We start from the raw sequence: 24,779 nt of genomic DNA on the forward strand, positions 1-24,779 counted from the left end.
ATATTTTAATTAAAATACTTTTAGAACAGTTTGAAATCAGGAAAAACCTGGTGGGCTGAATTTTAAATTTTTTAACTGACAGGTCACAAAGAGTGAGAATAAATGGGATTCTGTCTGACCCAGTGTTCTCCTCAAGGGTGTGTCTTATTGCCCTTATTACTCATTCTCTACACAAGCACGTGTCAGAGCAGATATGAAAACAGGGTCATTATTAAATATGCAGATGACTATGCTATTGTCAGCTTACTGAAAGAGGGTGAAACTAGCCACGGTCCACTGATTGATGACTTTGTTCAGTGGTGTGAGGAGTCTTATCTCCAATTGAACATATCTAAAACAAAATATTTGGTTAGTGGTTGTAGTAAACAACAAAACGGGCACGGAGTCACTTTTATTAAAGGTCAGAAAATAGAGCAATCATATAAATATAAATAATAATCATATAAATTTATTTATTTATTTATAAGTGACTTATGTATGTATGTATGTATGTATATATATGTATATATTGTACTATTCTTAGTTAGCATATTGTCTGTCTTGTCTTAATGTTGGTTTAAAATGGAGCACTGTAACAAAAAATAATTTCCCCCAGGGATCAATAAAGTATTCTGATTCTGATTCTGATTCTGAAATATCTTGGGACCATAATCAATGAAAAACTGAACTTGGATGAGAATTGCAAATCGGTCTGTAAACAGGGTCATCAGCATCTTTTCTGCCTCAGGAAACTTGCTCATTTCCTGATTGACCAGAAATTTGTAACTTTGTTTTAACGTTCTTTTATTGAGTCTGTTTTATCTTTTTGTTTGGTGGCATGGTTCGGTCAGACCTTTGTCACAGAAAAAAACTCACTGAATCAGATAGTGAGATGGTCCAGTCGTATGACAGGTGAGTCACAGTCCCGTTTAGCCTCCCTGTACTCTAAATAGGTACAACAGATGGCTTTATCAATGCTTAAAAATGGTTCCCATCCTCTACGGGGTGAATTTCAGCTTCTTTCCTTAGGACGGAGGTTTCTAGTTTAAAGATGCAGGACAAAGCATTATAAAAATATAGCAAATTTACCTATGGGTATAAATAAAGTAACATTAACCTTAACCTTTTATACCAGGTATTATAAATCTGTTAAACAAACCCAGGTGATACGATGTAGTATGATACAGTAGTGTCACTTGCACACAGCAGATAGTGTGACTACACATTCTTGTTATTAGTTTCTGTAATTGTGATGCCTTTATTGTTGTGAGTATTTTTCACGGACAGGCACAAATTGCATTTTAAAGCCAAGACTGCTTCTATAAACATCGTAGCAAAAATGCACCAATTTTGATGTCTATGATGTAGAGCTACAGAAAGAACCATCTTTGCCTTATGTTGATTCTTTTTACTCGCACTTTGAAACCAGGCTCATCTTCTACATGTGATTCCTTCTGTGTTAAAACACTTTTATAACAGAAATTTTATCCCATGTTTCCTCCTGTGTATATAGAAATATGCATTTTATTAAAATTCATACTTATTAAGTTTCCTCCTGTATTGTATCACCTTTTTACAGTATTTAACTGCATTTTATTTTGACCTTTAATTATTAATATAAATTGTTCAATTTATTTCAGCTCACTGTTTTATATTAGGCTATTATATTGCACTTTATTGATTTTTTATTGGACTTTTTCCTCTTTAGTTGAGCTCCAGTCTGTTGGATAATATTTAACTTTAGTCATAATTTTTTTTTTAGCTTGTCTACTGGAAATAATTAAACTATTTTCTTTAATTTCCCCCCTCTGTAATACAGGAATTTACCCACTTCTGAGTTAAATAAAGAAGATTTTATTTTAAATTCATCCAGCCAGCTGAATCTTAAAACACTGTAAATAACTGCACGGGTTAAAGCGGGCTCCCGAGGCAGCTCTGAACTGAAGCTCATTTTCTACACACCAACTGAAGCTCATTTTCTACACACCTGTCTCCTATATGTTTTTATGGCAAGCCATTTCGGCGTTTTGAATAATCAAACGGCGTTTTTTTACGCCATTTCTTAACCAGACGTGTTAGAAAACTCGCGATATTTGGCTGAAATGGCTTGCTTCCGCAGCCTCTGCAGTTCGAGAAAGTCAGCGGGAGGGGGGAGAGAGAGAGAGATTGAGTTGTGTGTGTGAGAGAACGCCGACGGGAGCGCGCAGCAACGGAGAGAGAAGACCCGTTTGAACGCGAGGAGAGAGAGAGAGAGAGAGTTTGAGTGCGAGTGGGTGTGAGAGAGAGAGAGATCGAGAGTGAACGAGAGGAGAGAGAGCGACGACCGTGAGGGTCCGGGTGCCTGAGGGACGGACGACACGGTAAATATAAACGTTACATTTTGAACGCACAGTGGCGCCCGTTACAGCCGTTAAGTTAGCTAATATTCACCTCCTAAAGTCGTCGCGCGCTCCGGAGCCAAATCGTCGGTTCCGTTTTAGCAGATGATGTGCGCGTGAAGACGGAGCGGTACACGGGGCGAGTGAACTTGGGGACTTCTTTTGTACAGTGGGAGGAAAATCACCGCCACCGGACAGCCGTTATATAACGGATGCTTATTAACCGATGTACGGCGGAGGGTACAAGCCCTGCTCCCTCCGCCAGGCTTCTGCCCCCCGCAGCCACCAGCAGGTAACGTTAAACCGGAGCGCACCGTCCTCTTCGTTCACCAGATGCAGACAGACACATCAGCGCGCGGAGCCGGAGTCTAGGCGCGTGAACAAGCAGGCGGGGGCGCGCATGTCGGGGTTAACGGGTGCATTCGGTCTGAGACGCGCCCCCGTGTGTGTTTTTTACCTGACCCAGTAAAGCTGATCGTCGCTACACACTCAGACACGTGCCTCTCACCAGCTGCCCGCCCCGCAAACACCCCAGCCGGGATTATACACCGGTTATAAGAGGCCGTCCGGTAAAGGCCACGTGAGGTCGCTCACAATATTAATTGTTATATACTGCACGTTGTCAAGGTAGCAGGAGCAATAACCACACTTCCGGATGGGGCGTTTAAAATAAAAGTCGACACAAAGGCGTTTGTTTGACTACTTAACGGTACTTAATCACAATATGACATTATTATAATCTTTAAAATTTATCTGACGGAATTTATTTTGCTACAAAGATATCTGCAGTATTTTATTATATTTTGAATATGCTGGTTATATTTGGGCTTGTAAAATGTCAGGAAACTAAGAAAAACACGTTGTCCATGAAACCCCCAAATTATACCATCTTAAAAAATGTCACAAAAGATTGAAAAACATAAAATCTTTTATTTTAATAGTTTGAATAACTGAATTTTACACAATTTTGACATAAAAGAAAACTAAAGGAACAAGAAAGAGGTGATTTAAGTGGCCATTTTTCTAAATAAAGTTCCACATTAGATAATTTTACAAGTGGGCAATGTTTAGAAATACAATTCCCTTTGAAAAGAAAAATAATACATAAATGAGAAAGTAAATATAAATAAATATAAATTAATTTGTTATAAATCTGAAAATCTACTTCTGTTATCTTTGTCTGTCGATCTCTGTTTTCATTAACATCAAAGCATTTCATGGGTGTGTTTTAAATAACATATCCCTTACTGCTTGAATCCAGAAAGGCCTCTTATCCCAATACTGCTGAAAGAATTTAAGATCTGTTTGTTTATATGTTGAATGTGATGGTAATTATTTTAGAAATTTCATTTCATATCTTTGCAAAATTTGGCTAAAACACTCAACTAGTTAATTATATATAATTTATTAGTTGAGAAATAGAGATTGGGGAATGATATGGATATTAATAATACGTTTAAATGCAATTTCTTTTCTCCAACAACATATACGTTTGATAATGTAAATATCTCAATCTGACAACTTTAAGAACACACAAGATATTAATAATATGTTTCCCACCTTGTGTTCTTTTAACTATAAACATGGTTGTAGTACCTTAGTTTTTGCATATGGTCAAATGTTACACCAGAGGGTGAGGTGTGTTGTGAGTATTTTGTCCTCAGATGACCTGTGTATTTGCAAAATCTGTGAAAAAGTTCTGTGAGTACAGATAACTAAGTGCTACAGTTTGGGAAATGTGCATAATTGTAAACCCAATTTAGAAAAAAAGAATTGGTCAGTGTTTTCATCACTTAAAAGAAAAGTATCGTTTTGCCTTGATTTGTAAAACAACAATAATAACAGGATAAAAACATTTGCAAACAAACAAGGCAATTTATCTTTTTAATAGGATGTAATGCTTTTATTGTGAAAACTAATCACTTGTCACTTATGTTCCTGTCTTGTCGCTGCCTTATTCTCATTACCTTAACCTTCCTCTGAAGCTTTTTCTCTGCGCAACCATTTCTCCTCCCACCAATGCAGGCTTCTGCTTGGGCCTTTGACTAGGGGCTAATTTAAACCACTGCTGACATGAAGACTGGAACAATTTAAATCAGTGTATATTGACTTGCTATAGGAGGGTGAGGTGTGTGTGTGACCTAAATACTTAGGACTTGGAAGAGTTAGTTGGCTTGCAGCCTGGAGTTTGTGCAGGGTGCCCCCGGGAATGGCGGGGTGGATACTGTACAACCATTTCTGCAAAGTTTCCACTCTGTGTTTCTGCTGGTAACCCTGGCCCACCGCCTGTTGTCTTTACAGTAGGTGATGTAAGGCCTGAGCATGAGGAGTGACATACTGTACAATGCATCCTGAGTAAAGCCAGACACACTGGCTGCGCTCACACTGCGCTCGAATCCAGATCACTGCTGAAGTCTACAACACCACATTTTGAAGCTCCTTTTTGGGATGAGTTTCTGACACCTGTCTGAACAAATCACACTCACAAAAGCACAGAAACAACAGACTTCGCACCTAGCACACTAATCCAGGGGTGTTTATCTGAAACAGAGGCCATCCTGTATGGTGTAATCCCCAAAGATCAGTTTATCCCTTTAGCCACTGATTTAATCTGTGATTGAGGTTTATTAAACCAAGAGTCAGTACTGATTTAATTAGTGTTATATGTGGACACTCCAAAACCGCAGTTTCAGTCCTTCCCTCCTTTTTTCTTCAGAGGAGCTGAAAAACAAACAAAAGAAACCTGGCCACTTTATTATGATTTCCATGTCACTTGTTACCTGAACAATTTTTAGAAATTAAAGCTTCTACCAAACTAATGTGACTTGGATTTCATTGTGGAGATTAACCCTTAGGATCAGGATGCTTTCATAACAAGTAGTCCAAATCATAGACTGACATATTAGCAACCAACCTCGTGATGTGGACGCTTTCGCTTTGATGAAGTTTGATCTGTTTTCGGTCTCTTCTTCCTGCAACATGATGGCATTCCTCTGCCCATCGGAGACCCTCAACATGAACAGTTTCCCTGTGCTCATGTGTTTATATTAGTCAAGCCGTACCTTTGTGCTTTGTGGGTCAGAGTAGAGATGTAGGAAGTTTAGGCTTTGCATGCATATCTGATTTTATTACTCGCCATATATTTGTATTTTATAGCTTATTTAATCTTGTGTGTACCTGCCCGCGGGTAGCTAAATCTGTAACAGGAAAGCTTTTCTCTTGTGAACAGTTCCTGAAAAATAGAGAATAAAACTAAACTGAAGTCACTTATTTAAGCTTGCAACTCCCCAAGAACTGGTCTGTCTGAGGACAGATCTCAAGACTGGTTTATCCCCGGTTTCAAAAGTGAAGCCAGTGTGGAAGTGTTTTAAATTTGCATTCTTTTAATGACTTGGAGCAAAAAGCCACCCAGATGTATTGAAGTCTATGGGAAAATTAACACCACTAAACACTTTCCCCATGAGTTTATGGTCTCCGTTGCTGTTTTTATTTCATATTAAATGAAAACAATTGTTGATTTTGTAAGTTATAGCTGAGTGCACTGAAGGAGAATGAAGCAGAGTTATTTTTTCTATGATCTGACAAGCATCTGCCTCACGAGCGTATGACTCTTTTAAAATATAGTCTGGTTTGACCAATATCTGTACACCCAGTTAAAGTTCCTCTTGTAAGGAGAAAGTTAAGATATAAAAAAGATCCTAAAAATGGTTAATAGAACCATTAGTAGTTAATAGAATGATGAAAATTTCATCTGCTTTGGAAACACCTGACATAGCCCTAAAGCTATTAAAAAAAGCATTGTTAGAGTACTTTTGCATTAAGAGGTCATAACACTGAATAATGGTCACCGTTTGAGCATAGATTTTTGCATTTCTTACATAACTTGTGTTAGTCTTAGTATACTTAACAATATTGCCATAAAAACAAGATTAGCAAGCAGATGCTAGGACATATTCTGACATCTGATGGGAAGAGTCAGTCCTAATAAGGCTCTCTTTCAGTGTCTAAGTGTCTGTCACAGGCATGTCTGGCTTGGTTTTAAGGCATTTCATGTTAGGGCAGGGTAAAACCAGCGTCTTTCCACAAGCAAATCTTGCCACTCAGCAGCCATGAAGTGCCTCCAAATACTAGATTAGTTATTTAAACCAGGACTGACAAAGATGCATCCAAGTCAATAGTTCTTCATTTTTGTGATAACATGCATTTCCATTCCCGATGTTGGGTTTATTAGAAAAGGGTGAAAATAGATAGAAATGAATGCCATTTCTCGATCTAGAGGTTTTAAGTAAGTTTCAATAATAAAGATATTTTTGCACAGTTCTTATCTAAACCAGGTTTACACACGCACAAACTCTAACCCTTATAATAATTCAGACAGCCTGCATTTTAAATTAAAATTGGCCATGTAAGACTTGAGTGCAACCTCAAGATATAATAGGAAAAAAATCAGAATAAATTAAAAATAACCTAAACATTTGAAAGTTATGAGAATAAAATGGGGGATACCTAAAACTGTCAGAGTTAAAAGAAAATCTGTAAGATTATTTCTAAATAAGTGATAAAATAGACAGCAATTTAAAAGTAGACGTAACAAGCAGGACCCCTCTTTTAGTGAAAGGTGCAAACCGTCAGCGCATTTTTTCCTAAAGATCAAAGGCTGTGCACTAAGGACAACAGTTATGGGACGTGATGGAGTGATGAAAGGCTTTAAAGGAAATAAATCACACCTAAAACAAACAAGCTGCCAGGGCAGAGTAATTTGAACTGGTGTAGGATGTTCACTCGTTTCTGCTGCACTTTGAACAATTGCAATAAGCTTACTTAGAGGAATACAAGCATGCAGGACTATGCATTTGAAGGTTTCTGTGTTTTTCCACTATGATCTGTTTGCAAATGGAATGACCATAAACTCAATGAATGTGGAAAAGCTGAGATATAATTTGTTTATTTCAAGGTATCTCAAGTTTTGTGTCATCTATTTTGCAAATCAATCAATTAATTTGAGTTTTCTGCTAAAATTTAAGGGATTGGGGTGAAGGGTTTCTTTCAGCTCGGCGTAAGGTTTCAGCTTTTTAAAATCTTGGCAGTGACCTAGGTGAATGTTTTCAAAATACTGCTTTATACTTAAATTATGCAGCGGTTTTATTAGTCCAGGTCAGTTAAGATCAAATTGTGCTGCATGTGGCGCATAAACTAAAAAGAGGTATAATAAACTTTATTTTCAACAATCACTGGGGCACAGAAACTATACTCACCAGTCAAATCTGATAAAAAGAAATCAAACAAACAAAAAAACAAACACAAAGTTTGCTGACTTTGCCCCTAGTTATACTTCTCCCTCCATCTTCCTCCCATAGATATCAGTTAGGTATTCTTTGAATGCCAGGACTCTCTCTTATAATGCCTTTGCTGAAACATAGAGGGACTGAAATGTGATCGCAATCAGTGTTTTAATCTCCCAAGAAGAGCTGCGTCAATAGAGCTGTAATGCTTTCTTTGTTTGCTATCTTAAAATCTGTTTTTTTTCCTGTTTGTATCCCTTACATGCAATTTTAAACTGTGAACAGACATGCGCGCAATAGCTTGTTATTCTGCTACAGCGTGTTTTCCAATAATTGTTCGTAAATACCCCTGTAATACACCTAAGTGCCTACAATCTGCCAAAACAGCTGGTAAAAAAACCTTTAGGGCTCACATTTCAAGCCATATGTTTATTAAAAAAAACAGGATTTTATCTTAAAAACATCTTCTGCGGTTATAAAACTGTCCCTGTGCTCACTTTGCTTTGTTCCTGCTACTTGGTTTCGTCATTAATTACCTTCCATATAACAAAAAATGTTAATGACAACGATGAGATGAGAGGGTGATGAAATGAGAGCCAATATGAGTTCGAGTACTTACAAGGTCACACATGGTTGCCTCTCCACTGAACACCTTTCTCACTGCTGCCTTCCACTCAACCATTCGAGCTCAATAATGAGACACAATGTCCTAGAAAAAGGTTAATTGTTTATCAAATAAAAGCCAAAATTGAATGCTTCCCATATATGATAGAGTCTGCTTTATGTCATTGTAATATGAGTATCTGTGGGTTTTAAACTGTTAGACAAAGCAAAAAAATGTAAGATCAAATAGGGCTGGGCGATATGACCCAAAATTCATATCTCGATATTTTTTAGCTGGATGGCGATATAAGATATATATCTCGATATATTTTTTTTAAAGCCATAAAGTAAGAACAAAAAGAGAGTTCTTAGTCAAAGCTGTGTCCCAGATGTCACACAGGCACTTTTATTAACATAGAGCAGAAGTACATAAAATTTACTCAAAAATAAATTATGAGCATTTATTAAATAATAATGCTCCATAAATAAAAGAAAACAATGTTGTTTTTGTGCATAACAAAAAGCTCACAAATGTGCAGTCAAAATGTAAACTAAAAGACGAGCACTATAACAAGGACAGATTTCACAGCTGCTCTGTTCCCAACTTGTACTGCGTGACTGACAGCCTGGAGTTTGAAATCCGCTTCGCAACCACGTCTCTTAACAGGTGCCATTTATGGTCCTTATACACAGTAAGGTAATATTACGTTGAAGCACAGTACGTATCACTCCGCGAGGCTCAGCCGTAATGCTCCGACAATCCATCAAGCGCTGCAGCTCCGTAGCTTACCAAAGTCGTACTAAAACATTTTTTGACAGATTGCTGAGCGCCGTGTTCCACATAAAATCGGTGCGCGGCCATCAAGCACAACCAGAATTCATACATAAGGCGCGCTGTCAACTTTTGAGAAAATGAAAGGATTTTAGTCCGTGCAGCACCTCTGGGCTGCATGGCGTTAGCGTGGTTAGCTCGTTAGCGTGGTTAGCTAGCTAACACGTTGACGCCGTCCAGCCCCACGCACGGGGCGATGCGCAGTAACTCGTTAACGGATTTGCCGTGTCCATCTTGTCGCTTCCTGCAGGTGAAGCGATGGGGGAGGAGGGGGAGTTGTGTTCAGTGAAGGAGAGGAGTGGACGAAAGAGAGGCAAACTTGCGGCTCCGCAAGTATAATTATAACGTAACATAGACTATATCGATATAAAGGATATTGTCACATCTTATATCTCGTATAAAAATATATCGATATTTTTTAAAAACTCGATATATCGCCCAGCTCTAAGATCAAATAAAACTTGTTATGGATATTTATGGAAATTTTTCTTACTTGTTTGTTGTTTTATATTTTCTTCAATTATAACCCCCCCAAAATATTATATAAACAATTATTGTCAAACATGCCTCAAAAATGCAGAAAATGTAGGACATATAGGAAAAAGAACCAAAACTAAATAAAACATGATACATCACTGAAAAATACTTCTGTATTGATAGTTGTTGGATACAGTGTGATTGGTACCACAAGTACACAGATCTTTGTCATGCTTGTGGTCAGGATTTTGATTTGGCCTTATCTGCAGTCTGAATGCAGCCACTTTGTCTAATAAAATGGGACAGTTTCATCAGGTTGCATCAATCACTCTGTGACAGCAGTGATGACAGCTACCCTGATTCCAGCAGACTACTCTGAAGACACCTGCATGTCTGTTAATATGTCAGGGCTTAGAAGCTGCTTTTATGCTTCCACCTGCCAAGCACAGTTCACAGAGCCATACCTGTAGTTTACCTGTAATGTGTGTGCAGCTGAGAAAGTAAGAAAAAGAAAGATGTCAGTCACATGCTGAGCATGATTCCTTACTCAGACCTGACAAATATGCTCCAGCTGTACGTGTACTTATGTGTGTGTGTGTTTGTGTGTGTTTGTGTGTGTTTTGTCTTTCTTCCCGCAGGAGAGGGGGAGGTCTGAGGGAGCGCGTTATTGTCTGACAGACCGAGACAGGTTGAATGAAGCTGCACCTGGTGCTTCTGAGGGCATTTCCCATGTTTTGATTTGCTCTGTTTTTTTAACTTTCTAAACTTGGTTTCACCGAGCTGTTCCCTGCCATGCCGTCCAACAGTCCTGCTACTGGTGAACCACCCCAGACGCCAGAGAACGACACTTCTAACGATGTGGTGAGCAGGAGCTTCAATATAAATAATAATACTGTATTTACGGAAACAGTCTAACTGAATCAGAGTAGCAGTTATGTCTGTCACCGTGTGAAATTTTCACTACGAGATTATTGTAGTCAGAAGAATTCACAATAAAAATGTTATCACAATAAGAGCTACAAAAGCTAGAATGTTAAAAATTGTAGCTAAATAGATTAACTGAAAAGATCTAAGCCTGATTGCTAACTCAAATTTGTACATATATGCATGTGTAGAAGCTTTTATTTTTAAAATCTGATACCTTAAAGCTTCCTGGAATAACTAGAGCTTGTATTGAGATCATCTGACATGTTTGGGATGAACCTGAGAACTTTTAACAACTATCTAAGGTCTTTAAAGTTGAAAACCTCAGAGAAAAAGCATCATGACGAAAAACTGACTACAAACTGGTAAACATAGCTAAGTCTGGGTTTTATTTTGAAAATCTGACATATTTTTAAAAGCAGTTGTCTCACTTGTTGACTATAGAGAAATTTACAAAAAGTACAAATACAATGCCGGCATATCCTAACACTTCTGGAAGAGTCCTAGAAGTACAACAAACGTAAAAATAAAAATATTGCATTTAGAAGAGACATGAGTGTGCCAAAACAATGAAAGTACCTTCACATTAAAACATGAATTATGAAACACTCTCCAAAAGCCATAAAAACTGCGACAGTGTCCAAAGTACTGTGATAAATCCATTAGGCAGTATATTGATGAATAACCCGTTAATAAAGGCTTGAGTTATTTAAATTATGAAACATTACATCAGTTTTATACTAATTGTCTTGTATGGAGTGACAACAGTAATTATGTGTTACTGTATAATGTACAATATTTACCTCTTTAAACAGTTTTGTAAAACTAAATGATTATGTATTGGAAACACTTAAGTAAAGTACCCAAACTCAGCTGTAACCCTTGTACAGTTCAGCTCCTGCTGCTTCTGTCACTTTTATCATCACTGCTTCTATTATTATACATATTGAAGGAGTACTACTACTGTTATTTTTGCTGCCACAGATATTATTACAGCCACCACCTCTTTTACTACAGCTGTCATTACCACCACTACTTTGGCTTCTTAGCTCATGGTTGAGAGCTTTTTTTAGCCAGCGCTCACAGAGAAGCTGGCAAGTCTGACTGTGTGTTTGTAATAACTAAACTTGTAGTGTTTTTTTATTTACATTCACTACAGGCCTTTCTACTTTCCACACTGTTGTTTGACCACATGTACAGTAAACGAGACGAGTGCAGGGTTTAGACTTTCAAATGGTCTTTAATTTTTTTTTTTTAATTTTGGACACAAGTAAGGAGACAGGTGAAAAATGGCTCCATTCATTTGTTTTACTGCAGCCCAGGGTGGCCCTCGTCAATCTGTGAGAAATTTGTAGTTTATTCTATAGTCGTGTTGTTATAAAAAGGCCCACCTCAGTTGCCAGCTTCCCCATTCACATGATGGCATCAGACCAAAACAAAGTTTCCCTTATAGAGCTGTTCTTTCTAACTTCCTGAGGTCTAACTCTCTCATAAAGAGTCGAGCAAAGCCAAGAGAGAAATCGGAGGAAGTCTCAGTTTGAAGACAGAGGGGAAGTGATGGCAAGGAGACACATAAAAGAGGTGTGGGAACCTGACTCATGCCAACTGTAATCTATTGAACAAGACAGGAGCCAGAGGTGCCGGCAGAATCGCTCAGAGAGTAGCTAGCAAGTGTTTTCAGAAAATTTGCCCTTTATGCAAACAGATGGCAGTCTGCTAGTGAGCAAAGCATTCACAAGGAGGTTTTTGGTGTGGCGCTGTATATAAGTTTGCAATCAGTTTCACTTAGCAACTGCTAAGTGGTTGCCAAATGGTTGGTCACCAGTCTCCTGTCTTGTACTACTGGGGCCTTATCCATTTGACCCTTAAGAGTCACATGTCCGAAAAATGTTGAAAGGTTAATTTCATGTAATTGGTGGTCACTGCAAAACCTGAAATGCAGAGATTCCCAAAGTGTTGACTGTTTGTCTTTTATGTGTCCCCTAACACAAAATTATATTGTAGCTTTCATAGTAATGATAATACATTTTATTTGATTTCTCTTTTCAAAACACAGAAAACAACGTCAACTTACATCATGAAATTTACAACTAGAACAACATTAAGAGAGATTAAAATCCTAGAATGATATGAGTGCAAAACATATAAAATTTAAAAAACTTGATAGTTAAAGTTGATATACTGATGTGAACAGGCAATGTTTCGGGCTATGATTTAACTAGTCTAGCTGACAGAGTTGAAGTTGAAGATGAAGCGCAGCGCAGCTAAATACCTTTAAATCCATTGTTGTTATTAACAGCAGCTATTGCCCTTCAAATATATTTGCATCACATTAGTAAGACGATGCAGCCAAAATGCATATCAAAGTATATTAAACAGTTAAGATAGTAAAAAAATCACATCTGAAGGGCGCCACTGACAAGAGCTACTAACATGCAGAGGATAGAACAGCAAGATAAAGTAAGAAATGGATGATTCAATTAAATGCACATACAAATCGTGCTAGTTGGGAGTTTATGTAAAGTCGGCTGTGCAAATTCATTCTTGCAAGCTGAACATATGTTTATAGGTTGCATGCCATCCACAATTTTCTGCATGGTAATATACAATCACAGGCTTTCAATACTTCACCAGCAAACCTGTGAGCCCACAGATTTCTTAGGTGCTGCTCCTTTTCCCGAAATCACCAATCAGAGCTAAGGATGAGCTCTGACAAAGTAGATCATCTTTCTTCTCTAATGCCTGTGCCTGTCAGCATTTACAATACGCATATGCTTACAAAGACAGTTTGATGACTGTTAAAAGGTGTGCCCCGGGCGTAACAGCGATATGTAACATCCTAATCATGTGAAAAAAAATGTTTTATTTCATTTCCACAGCATTTTGTTTAAAAATAAGTTATTTGTGTTTCTGACCAAGTGTGGAGTGTTTATTACCTTCTAGATGTGGGTTTAAACATCCCTTTAGCCACCTACCTGATCTCTCCTGGTGTATGCTGTGAATGCAGAACTAGTAATAACAGTACACAAATTCAGACAGTTTCTCTTTGACGGTATATACGAGGTGCAATCAAAAAGCTCCTCAACCATACCTATAAAAAGCAAAAGCTATAAAAAGCAAAAACCTTTTAGCTTCAAGGTTATCTCCATGTGGAGCTGCACCACTCCATTGTCCTTCAGAAAGCTAAGTCTTCGATTTCAGAAAGAGGATGAAGCCAAGTCTCACAAGCTGGGCTGGAGTACAGGGTTCCCCACAGATTCTTTTGAGTTTGGGGCCAGTGGTGGCGTTGTTACTTAAAAAAGTAATGCATTGCGCATTGTGCACCACTTTAAAAAAAGGAATGCGGTATTTTACCTATTTACTCCATGGAAAAGGTAAAAACCGTGGATTAACAGTGTTGTTTGCACCACACTGGCGGCACAGAACACTGCTTTTGCCTCCGTGACTACAAACACGCAAATTACCAACTCCGGAAGACAATTAAAGCAGCCAAATGTGAGTTCAGGAACAGAGCGGAACAACAATTTGACAATCCTCGGAGAATGTGGCAGGTACGAAGCGCTGACCCCCATCGTGAGCAAATGCTTTGAGAGGCTGGTTGGGGACTTCATCTGCTCTGCACTACCCAACTCATTGGACCCTCTACAATTTGCAAACCGCCACAACAGGTCCACTGATGACGATATAGCCCTGACACTACATACTGCTCTCTCGCAGGTGGAGAAAAGGGACATGTATGTGAGAATGTTTTTTGTACATTACAGCTCAGCATTCAGTACCATCGTTCCCTTGAAGCTGGACAGGAAACTGCAGGACCTAGGATTGAGTACCTCTCTCTGCAGCTGGATTCTTAACTTTTAGTCTGACAGACGCAAAGTGGTCAGACTGGGCAGCATCACCTCATCTCCCGTCATAATGAATACTGGTGCACAACAGGGGTGTGTACTGAGCCCTCTCCTGTACTCACTCTACACCTACGACTGCACGGCCACTAGCAACTCCAACATCATTGTGAAGTTTGCAGACAACACAACAGTGGTGGGTCTTATCACCAAAGGTGATGAAATGGCTTACAGGGAGGAGGTCAGCGCCCTGACACACTGTTGGCGAGAGAACCGTCTCACTCTCAACATCACAAAAACAAACGAGTTGATAGTACACTTCTGGAGAAGTAGAGAAGCACACAACAACATTACCATCAACGGCGCTGCAGTGAAGCGAGTGAGCAGCTTCCGTTTCCTAGTTGTACATCTGGCAGAGGATCTCACATGGTCTGTTCACACGAACAAAAAAGTTCACTTCACATATATGCCATTTCTTTTGCTCAATAGTCATGCTGCTGACCTCTGTCTATTTTACTTTGTATATATGTATATATATATACACACACACTCACACATATATGTATATATATACACACACACTCACACACACACATATGTATATATATACACACACACTCACACACACACATATATATATATATACACACACACTCACACACACACACACACACACACACACACACACACATATATATGTGTGTGTGTGTGTGTGTTTGGTATATATATTTAGTAATATGCATACATTCTTATATTTGTAAATATATTTATTATAATTCTCACATTCCTGTTCTTATATTTGGTTTGTATCTTATGTTTCTTGTGTTTTGCACACAAGAATTTCACCCACATGTGCTGTACCAGTGTACCAGCACATGTGATGTGACAAAAAAAGTGATTTGATTTGATTAAATTTTTTTGCACTGCTCACTGCATGTGGCAGCACAGTAGCAGATAGTTAGCAGTATTGTCTAAGAATAAGAAGGGCCATAGCTTGAATCCTGGTGGGAGTTTTATTCACTGAAGTGTCCTTTGGGTACTTCCGCTTCTTCCTGCAGTCCAAAGCCATTGATATGAGGTAAATAATGTGCTTGAAATGTATAGAGTAAAGTGCTGTTTGACTGTGTGGTTAAAATGTGGCTTGTAGTCTAAAGTGTTTATAGTATGCAGCAAGACTGGACAAGCACTGTATAAATGTAAGTAGATTAAATTACTCCATAGCATGGCCTGAAATACAAAGTCGGATAGTTATCAGTTAACAGTGCAAATCTTAGGCGACAGGCCCATTCACTGACACAAATTGTTTTGCCAATGTGTTTTGGACACACACACACTCTTTTAGTGTTTACTTATAAACACAAAGTTGACAACCACTTGAAAGAGTACTTCACAGTGATTACCACACGACTCTGTGTAGAGGCTAAAATGCTACAAGCCTGACAGCTCATTACTGCTGTAGTCACCTATTGATTATCAGGCTCTGGCTGCTTGGCATACACTCAGCTTCACCATCACTCTGAGTTCTTTGTGACATTTGTGTTAGCCTGCTGTCTGTGCAGATGCTTCCTTATTGTTGTCTGTTAGCAGCACTGTATTGTTGTTACTGTCCTGGATTCAATTTGTATTTCACTCTTTTTATTTCATGCATTAAAAATAAAAATAATCTTCACCTCTCCATTCCTCAAAAGCTGTAGACCCCCAAAATATTTTCCTCCTCCCTGAAGGGTTATCTTAAATAGGTCAAGTAACCAAAAGAGAAAAGGCCTGCTTGGTGATTTTTTACTTCTATCTGCCATTTTACACATATTAAAAAAAAACTCTATAACTGTCACAAGGGGTAGTGGAGAACTGAAAAGCAGAGCGGCACAACAGCTGGAGAGCACGAGCTTGATCTGGGACACGTTATGAATGTGCATGTTGTGCGGTAACTTGAGGCGAACAGACACGGGGTTGACAATGCCATGTATGGCAAAAGGGCCGATGAACTGGTGTGACAGTTTTTTTTGATTCAACCCACAAAGTGAGTAGACAGCCATACCTGTGGTCCCACAGCATACTCCGGGGCCAGGTGTCCGATGGCAGTCAGCAAGCGCCTTGTTCGTTCTTTAGTCCGGAGTAGGGTGGCCCGAGTCGCACGCCAGGCACGGCAGCACCTGCGGAGGTGAGCTTGCACAGATGGAACGGAGTGCTCACCTTCGATGGCAGGAACCAAAGGTGGTTGGTATCTCAGGGATGCTTTAAAAGGAGACTTTCCAGTGGCGGCGGAGGTGTGGCTGTTATGCGCATACTCAATCCATGGAAGCTGTTCACTCCAGGTCGACTGGTTATGGGAAGAGACGCAGCGGAGGCTCAAGCTCCCGGGTAGCTTGCTCAGATTATCCATTGCTCTGTGGGTGAAAGATGATGAAGAGAGACTGACCTTTGCGCCCAGAGCAGAACTCCTTCCACACACGTGATGTAAACTGCAGCCCTCTGTCCGAAATGATGTCCTCAGGGAACACCCACTTGTTCAAGGAGCCTGAACACGTGGGTGGTGAGGTGCCGGGCCGTCTCCAAGGCAGTGGAAAGTTTCGGAAGGGTGACGAAATAAGCTGCTTTGGAGGAACGGTCGACAATGGTTAGAATTGTAGTATTACCCGTAGAGGGCGGTAATCCAGTGATGAAATCCAAGGAGATATGCAACCATGAGTGAGCTGACGTGGGGAGAGGCTGAAGAAGGCCCGACGGAGGACGGTTGGAAAGTTTATTCTGAGCCCATGTAGAACAGGCTGACAAAAATTCCCTGGCATCTTTAGTTATAGTGGGCCACCAAAAGTAGCGTCAGAGGAAGGATATGGTGTGGAGGACCCCCGGGTGGCACTAGAAACAGGCGGTGTGAGCCCACTGGAGAACCTGGGGGCGGACAGATGTAGGAACGAAGAGGCGGCCGGGTGGGCAGGTTCCTGGATCTGGCTCAGATTCTTGTGCCTCCTGGATGAGTGGCTCGATCTCCCATGACACGGCCCCAATTACGCAGGCGGGAGAATGGGCTCGGGGTCCGATTCCTCTTCTGTGGTGGAGAACTGCCGGGAAAGGTGGTCCGGCTTCACATTCCGTGATCCTGGCCTGTAGGTGATAGTAAAATCAAAGCAGGTAAAGAACAAAGCCCACCTAGCCTGCCGGGAGTTGAGACGTCTGGCCGAACGAATTCTTATCCTTTTTGTCAATGTGTGGGTTGTGGAGCACAAGCCAGGAGTGGCCTAATACTAGCAGGGTGAGCGGTGCCTTGAATGCAAAAAACAAATTCTCTCTGTGTGATTACCCAAAAGAGAGAGAGAGAGAGGCTCTGAAACATGGGTAATGCCGGGTAGACGCTGACCTGACAGTGCATGAACACGGAGAGGGTTTGGCAGTGTTTCTAGCGGCGAGCGAGCTGTCAGTGAAATTCGACTCCACTCCAGAGTCGATGAGAACAGAGAGAGAATAGGGCTTTGGAGCGTGATGCCACGCCCCCTCCCGCCATGACAGTAGGCCAAACAAAGCACACGGAAGCGTCAGCTATGGTTCGTACGTGCTGTGTTGTCAGTTGCAACATTAGATCACACGATAGGGAAGGCAAGAAGCTGGAAAATGGGCTCTCTTTTCATCGTTTCCCCTCCTGGAGGCAACGGGAGGGATCTCATGTATCCGATATTACTAAACGAAGACGTCAGGCTTGGATTGCAGCGGTCAGACGAGCGGATATCGAGTTCTCTGCCATCCCCAATTTTTTGTTGGTTTGCTTGCGGCATTTTCTTTCCGGTGAGTTCTAAATAAATTCATATCTCGCTTAATAGGCTTTTAGTGTTATTTTGAATGCGCTGAGGTCATAGATAATTAGATAAAACATCCTAATGTGTGATGCTGCAGAACCACGTCATGTTGACGGAGTAGCTTATTATTTGGCATTATTGCAGGCAAACCAGCATATGAAATATGAAACAGAAAAGAAAAGTATGTTTATTTTTTTTATTCAAGATCTGTTCACATGTACTTAGCAAGTACATACACATGAAATGCAAACTATTTACATGGCAACGCACAGCTGGCAGCCTCTGGCTGTATCTTGGTCATATGGTCAACGTACTCACAACGTGGAGGTTTAAAAACGGCCAAATCTTGTACCCAACCGTTTGTGAATTAGATGTGCGCCTCCAGGAATTTATAATTCCGAAAATGATTCGCCGTGTATGCGCTGACTCCACAGACAAGGTACACGAAGATATCGGGATAGGACAACGGCGGTAGGCTGTCTGGTTTTCCACTCCACTGCCTTTTTTCATACGGGTCCACATTACCGATGCACACTATTTTTTCCAAGTACCGTCTCTTGGCGTCTGGGCGCAATCGATCGCGATACAGCCCTTTGTCTTTTGCGCTGATTTTAAGCATAGTTCTGGCAGTCCTGCTTCCAACACAGTGTGTTTGTTTTGATTTGTGGTCTTCTGATATGGATTCAACCCAAGCGTGCATGTGAACTCCGGTGCGCACGTACTCGATCATGCACTCGATCACGAAGCATCAGTTCATTTTTGAGTCAGCGCGCGATCCTGGAGTAATTTTAGCACCATCATTAGAAAAAACTTGTGGCTGCTGACGAAACTGGAAAGAACATTGAGTGAGGAAGCCAGCACATTTGCCAAGTTCTCCAGAAAAAGCTCTAGGTGTAGGTAGGAATCTGTCTAATAGAACAGGTGTAGGAGCTGGTGCTGTGGCACTTACGGTTGGAGCTGCTGTCTCCTGCGGGGGTGCAGTGGCGGGTGGATTTACCGCCAGAGGTGTTCGCTGGGCTACAGCCTGTGTGAGGTTTGCAAGCTCACCTCGAATATTGGTAAACATCTGCTCATTACGCTCCAGCATTGCCACCAATGTGGCGAGAGTGGGGGTCGAGGCCGCTGAATCTGCTGAGTCCATTTTGTGGCTGGATGATTCTGTCAGAAGCGGTAGCGGAGACTCAAGCGCAGAGTAACACAAGTTAACAACATAACTGATTGCGAACTGTAATGTGATTACTGAATAAAGAACTGCGTTACCTAAAAAAAATTGTGTTTGTTCAGCCAACACTAGTGAGGTCAATGGGCACTTAAGTTTTCTTTTTTTGTGATAATAAATAATGGGCAGTAATCAGCTGTCTCACTACGGGGTTAGAACGATGCCACCTTAAAATGAAACTAAAAAGAAATATTGTAACTGCAATAAATATACTGAAAAATCTTGTATTGAAAGTAAAAAAAAATTGATAGTAAAAAATGATTAATTGAAACTTTACATTTTTTGTTTTCGCTTACATTTTTTTTTTTTAGTTTCAATCCATTTTTGTCAGTCTCAATCCTTTTATTTCAGTTTCAATTTGCTGGCACTGTTTTGGCGTCCAGGGGCATGCTTGAGGGGCGGCGATTCTGACCCAAATGTATTTGTATACATTATAGTGCTGACCAATGACTGTAGAAAATAATAACGACTTAGCGGCTGCAGTCACGGACAAACTTGTATGTGTGGCTGTTCTGGAATGGCAGATGCTGAGAGGTTCAACGTTTACGTTACCGACTGTTTCAAACTGACAGCCTGATGTGTTCTTCAGTAAACTGGACTACCCAACAGAAGGACCAGATTTTCGGTAAGTTAAATGTGTTTGTAAGCTAATCTATAACTAATGTCCTTAGCTAGCTAGCTAGCTAAGATGAGCACTTGGCTGTTGGGAAAACTTGTTTTGTAAAGTTCATTTAGCTGATCTGTGCAGGTGATTTGACTAAAGAAATCAAGATTAAAGCACCCGGCTGCTCAGTCACTAACTGCCGTTACTGTATTATTATTACGAGTATTATACTGTAAGAGGATCAGGCTGGACTCTGCTTCAGCTCCTGTGCAGAGCTGATTATTAAATATGTGCAAACAGCAGCATGTTTTCTGTTTTCTTGCCACATCTGTAAGGACAGTAACACCAACTTTAAAAAAGCTGGCACTTCAGCAACCCCTCAGTAACTACGGATTAAATATCCGTCCATCCATCTATCCATCCATCGATCTTTGTCCGCTTATCCAGGGCCAGGTTGTGGGGGCAGCAGCCTAAGCACAGAAGCTCAGACCTCCCTCTCCCCAGCCACCTCCTCCAGCTTGTCCAGGGGAACACCAAGGCGTTCCCAGGCCAGCCAAGAGATATCTCTCCAGCGTGTCCTGGGTCTGCCCTGGGGCCTCCTCCCAGTGAAAAATGCCTGGAACACCTCACCCAGGAGGCGGCCATGAGGCATCCTTGTCAGATGCCTCAACAACCTCAACTGGCTCCTTTCGATGTGGAAGAGCAGTGGCTCTACTCTGAGCCCCTCCCGGATGGCTGAACTTCTCACCCTGTCTCTCAGGGAGAGTCCAGCCACCCTTCAGAGGAAGCTCATTTCCGCCGCTTGTATCCATGATCTCGTTCTTTCGGTCACCACCCACAGCTCATGACTATAGGTGAGGGAGATTAACCAGTAAATTGAGCGTTGTTTTTACACTCAGCTCTCTCTTCACCACAACGGGCTGGTACAGCGTCCACATCACTGCAGCCCCAGCACCAATCCGTCTGTCGATCTTCGGGTCCCTTCTCCCGTCACTCGTGAACCCATATAGACACACAATACGGTAATATTATGTTGAAGCATGGAACGTATTACTCTGCGAAGCTCCTGACTATGGTAGCCGTAATGCTCCAACAATCCATCAAAACATTTTGGCAGATTTTTGAGAGCCATGTACCACATAAAATCAATTCGCGGTCAGTAAGCACAACCAGAATTCATACACACTTTAGCACACTTTTGAGAAAATTAAAGGATTTTAAGTGCACCTTATAGTCCGAAAAATACATTTCTAAAAAAGTTCTTGTGCTTAAAGTGCTTCACTGAGCTGAAATTTAAAATTAAAATATCTCAAGATATATAAAATAAAAAGAAAGTCAAAATTACAAGTGCCTCAAAGGCTTCGAACTTAACATCTTAGTATCTGAACATCTTACCTTGGGCATGGGCATCTGAGAGGCTACGCCCTTGACTATCTCTGATTGGTTTAGACCATAATGTGTGTCTGGGCATAATGTGTGTCTGTTGTTGACCACACAGAGACTTTCAGAGTTCGACCGGTGCGACCTAGGATTTGGCAGAACATTAGCACATTGGCGGAATGTGCAGATGTCGCTGTGCGCTATTGGATTATTATTCCCCTTTTTGCACGACCAGCTCCCGATCATCAATCTTATGGTTGCAAGAAAATCAAACCTGTTTGAAATCCTGTCACCCCTTGTGAGAGTATCAACACAACCTCTCACACTGTGCACGCGCAAACACAGAAATGGAAGTGAAAAAGTCAGAATAGCGCCGCAGTGCAGGGTGTGATCTGGGCACAAGTGATGGATGCCCAGCTTGTATAACTTTGGCAAGCTCATCCGAGGCTTTTCGATGTGACCTCATAAAATTATCACGACCACAACAACCATGAAAACAGTTGGATGGACATTGCTGCTCAATTGCAGCTGCCTGGTCAATGTTTTTACATTAGCAATTTAGCAAAGTTGATGGTGGTGTGTGTGTCTGTGCAAGTGAAAGACTGAGAGGGAGAGAGAGGGAGAGCGAGAGACAGATTTTGTGTTATCAGGTTTATGTTATGGACGCAGGTCGCATCAGAGCATTGGGCCGTATAGTGTGAGACCATGCATCATGACCTATGAACTTCTAACTCCTGCGATTCAATCGCACAGTTTGAGCAGGAGCTGAATAAAACAACTGAAAAAATCGCACACAGTATGCCCAGCTTAAGCAGTACCTTCATGATTGGTTTAGGCCATGATATGGGTATAATGTTGTCTGCTGTTGGCCACACAGAGACTTTCAGAGTTGCTAAGACTTTTTTTTTTTTTTTTTACTCGAATGGCTGGTCACACTGATGCAACCTAGGATTTGTTTTTAGAAAATGTAAAAAAAAAAAAAAATGTTTAAAAACAAATGTAAGAGAAGAACTTGGGATCCTGAGTGTGTGAGAACAGAGAAGGATCAGCTTTATTTCAGATTTTAGAGATAAACTTTTTCAGTTTGTGATGATTCTGTTCTCTTTGTGATTACAGAAGCTGCCCTTAGATTGAGACCTCAGCATCACCCAGTGGCAACAGACAAATCATCCTATATCTTCATTCTTTGTAGCAACTCCAAAACTGATCAAAAGAGTACAACGGTTATAGTACCACATGATGTGCTGTCAGTAAAAGCTGCAGCTGTTTGTAGATAAAGTTAAAGACAAAAAGTCAAAAGGATTAATCACCCATGTAACTGTGTCACCATATATCATGTATGTTGAACTAAAAGCTTCTGATCTGGAATTCTTTTACTGTTTTTGCCAATAGTGTGTTATTTACCATAAAGTAATCCGGAGTCATTAATACCAGAGAGAGCATAATATATATTTAAATATTTAACTTTCTTCAGGACTGAATATAATATCTTTAGGTAAAAGTCTAGAGCCTTCTGGGATTATCTGAGTACTTCTAACAATGCACAAAGCAATGGTCTCCATCACAGTGTTCATGAAATGCTTGGTTTATCCGTCTTCTGAGGCGGGCCCAAGATGGAGTTCTGAAAAATGAAAAGAAAAAATTACACATCTTTTCTATAGTAATTGCTTTGAAGCACACACAGATGTCACACAGTAGAACTTTGTATTTATCTTTTATATTGGTTTAATTTTGAATTTAGTGTTTATTTGCGAGTGTAGTTTTAATTTCATGATTTTATTCTAATGTTTGTATTGCATGGTTTTTAGTGTTTTATTTGACTTTTTTTTTTTTAATCCACTGTGGATTGGCTGACATGGAACAATTAGCTGATAGGGATCACCTGCTGAGGTATGGGTGTATCCAGAGGTGGCCTTTCAGCTGTTTAAAGACCTATTAAAAGCAGGCTAGCTGAGCACAAGAGAGAGGCTCCAGACATGCAGAGGAACACAAGAAGGCCATGACGGACTCCAGTGCAGAATGCGAGCTGGGCTGGGATGTGATGGGCTCAGGTGGGGGACAGGAGACTCCTTCTCGTCTGTCTGGGACGAGGCTGGCGTGGACCCCGCTCTGGAGAAAAAATTTCTGGCCTGCTGGTGGACCCATAATGAACATTCATCTGGGGTTGCGGGACAATTACATCAGGGGATTTTAGTGCATGTAAAAAAAAATATTTTTATGGGTTTTAGAATTGTTTTATCTAGTCTCCGTGGGAATTTTAGCATATGGAGAACATTTTATTGTATACTTTTTTCTTAGTATTTTGGTTGTTTTATTTCTACTGTCCGCCTCGGGGAATAAACTGTTGTTGATCAGACCTGCTTCATCTTTGTGCCCTTGGTGTCTGACTCGCTCGCTCCCCCCTTGTATCTAAAGAACCAATTCTGGCACGACAACTTTAGTGTCTACATTACACACAAACACACACACACACACTTTTTGGTTTAAAAAAATTGTGGAAATGACCTATATGTGAGAAACATAGATAACAGAAATGCAGATTTTTTTTTTAATTTTTAAAATTTTTACAAATCAAAATAATTAAAAGTATAATTTTCCCATGCAATTACTAACTTAGCCATCTCCTGGGGTCTGGGCTTGTCCTTCCCAGCGCTCATGAGGCTGCTTTTGCTGCACTGCGGTATGAGGTGTGCAGAACACTTTGTGCTAACCTGTTGATGGGATCTTGTGCCGCTACTACATCACTGGCCTCCAACTCCTAAAGAGACACCGGTATCCCTAAATTTAGCAGATATTAACTGCAGGCTAGCTTGCTACAACAAATAGGCTAATGTTAGCATTTTACCACAACTTCACCAGATGTAGCTAAGAAAACTAAACTTATGTCCAGTCCAGTGGAATAGCAAGGAAAGATGAAGGAAAATGATGACTTACCTGCGGTTTAGAGGCTCCACCTGAAATTGAAGCAGCCATTGAAAGAAACAAGTACTAGTGGTCTCTATGATGTATACAGTGCATGCTGGTCAGAATCCCTGCCCCTCAAGCGCGCACCCAGACACCAAAACAGTGCCAGCAAATTGAAACTGAAAAAAATGGATTGAAACTAAAAAAAATAAATAAACTATAAGCAAAAACAAAAAATACAATGTACAGCTTATATGTCAGTTACAGTTGTAATTGTTTTTCACTATCATTTTTTTCCCCACTTCCAGCACAAGATTTTTCAGTACATTTATTTCAGTTACCATATTTTTTTTTTCAGTTTCATTTTAAGGGGGCTAGCTCCGTATCTCTCAGTTAGTCATTCATGCTGTGGGCTGCTTCACTGTCTTGCTTTGCAGTTGGTCCTATTCCTCTCTGAAGGATCAGCAAAGCAGCTGGTGGTGATTTAAAAACTTTGGGTTTAACCACATCTGGTTTAGTTTAATAATAATCTTGGTAATGTATTATTTTACATTGGCCACCTTT

At 40.5% G+C, this 24,779-nt stretch overlaps 1 protein-coding gene across 9 annotated transcripts in view; it reads left to right on the forward strand.

Annotated features, from left to right (window-relative positions):
* Positions 1-2,177: 2,177 nt before the first annotated feature.
* LOC146652529 (DNA (cytosine-5)-methyltransferase 3A-like) overlaps positions 2,178-24,779 on the forward strand; it is a 98,623-nt gene continuing 76,021 nt past the window's right edge. For 3 of the 9 annotated variants that reach the window (XM_085381940.1, XM_085381942.1, XM_085381943.1), the window contains exons 1-2: positions 2,178-2,339; positions 10,190-10,412. In XM_085381940.1, coding sequence (XP_085238066.1) covers positions 10,344-10,412 — 69 coding nt within the window. In that variant the 5' untranslated portion in view covers positions 2,178-2,339; positions 10,190-10,343. The remainder of the gene's footprint in view (positions 2,340-10,189; positions 10,413-24,779) is intronic. The other 6 variants (XM_085381941.1, XM_085381944.1, XM_085381945.1 and 3 more) reach the window with 3 other exon arrangements.

This window comes from Rhamphochromis longiceps, linkage group LG15, assembly GCF_057381845.1.
Source record: "Rhamphochromis longiceps isolate RC_006_pf linkage group LG15, R_longiceps_female_GT1.1, whole genome shotgun sequence".
Lineage (NCBI taxonomy): Eukaryota > Metazoa > Chordata > Actinopteri > Cichliformes > Cichlidae > Rhamphochromis > Rhamphochromis longiceps.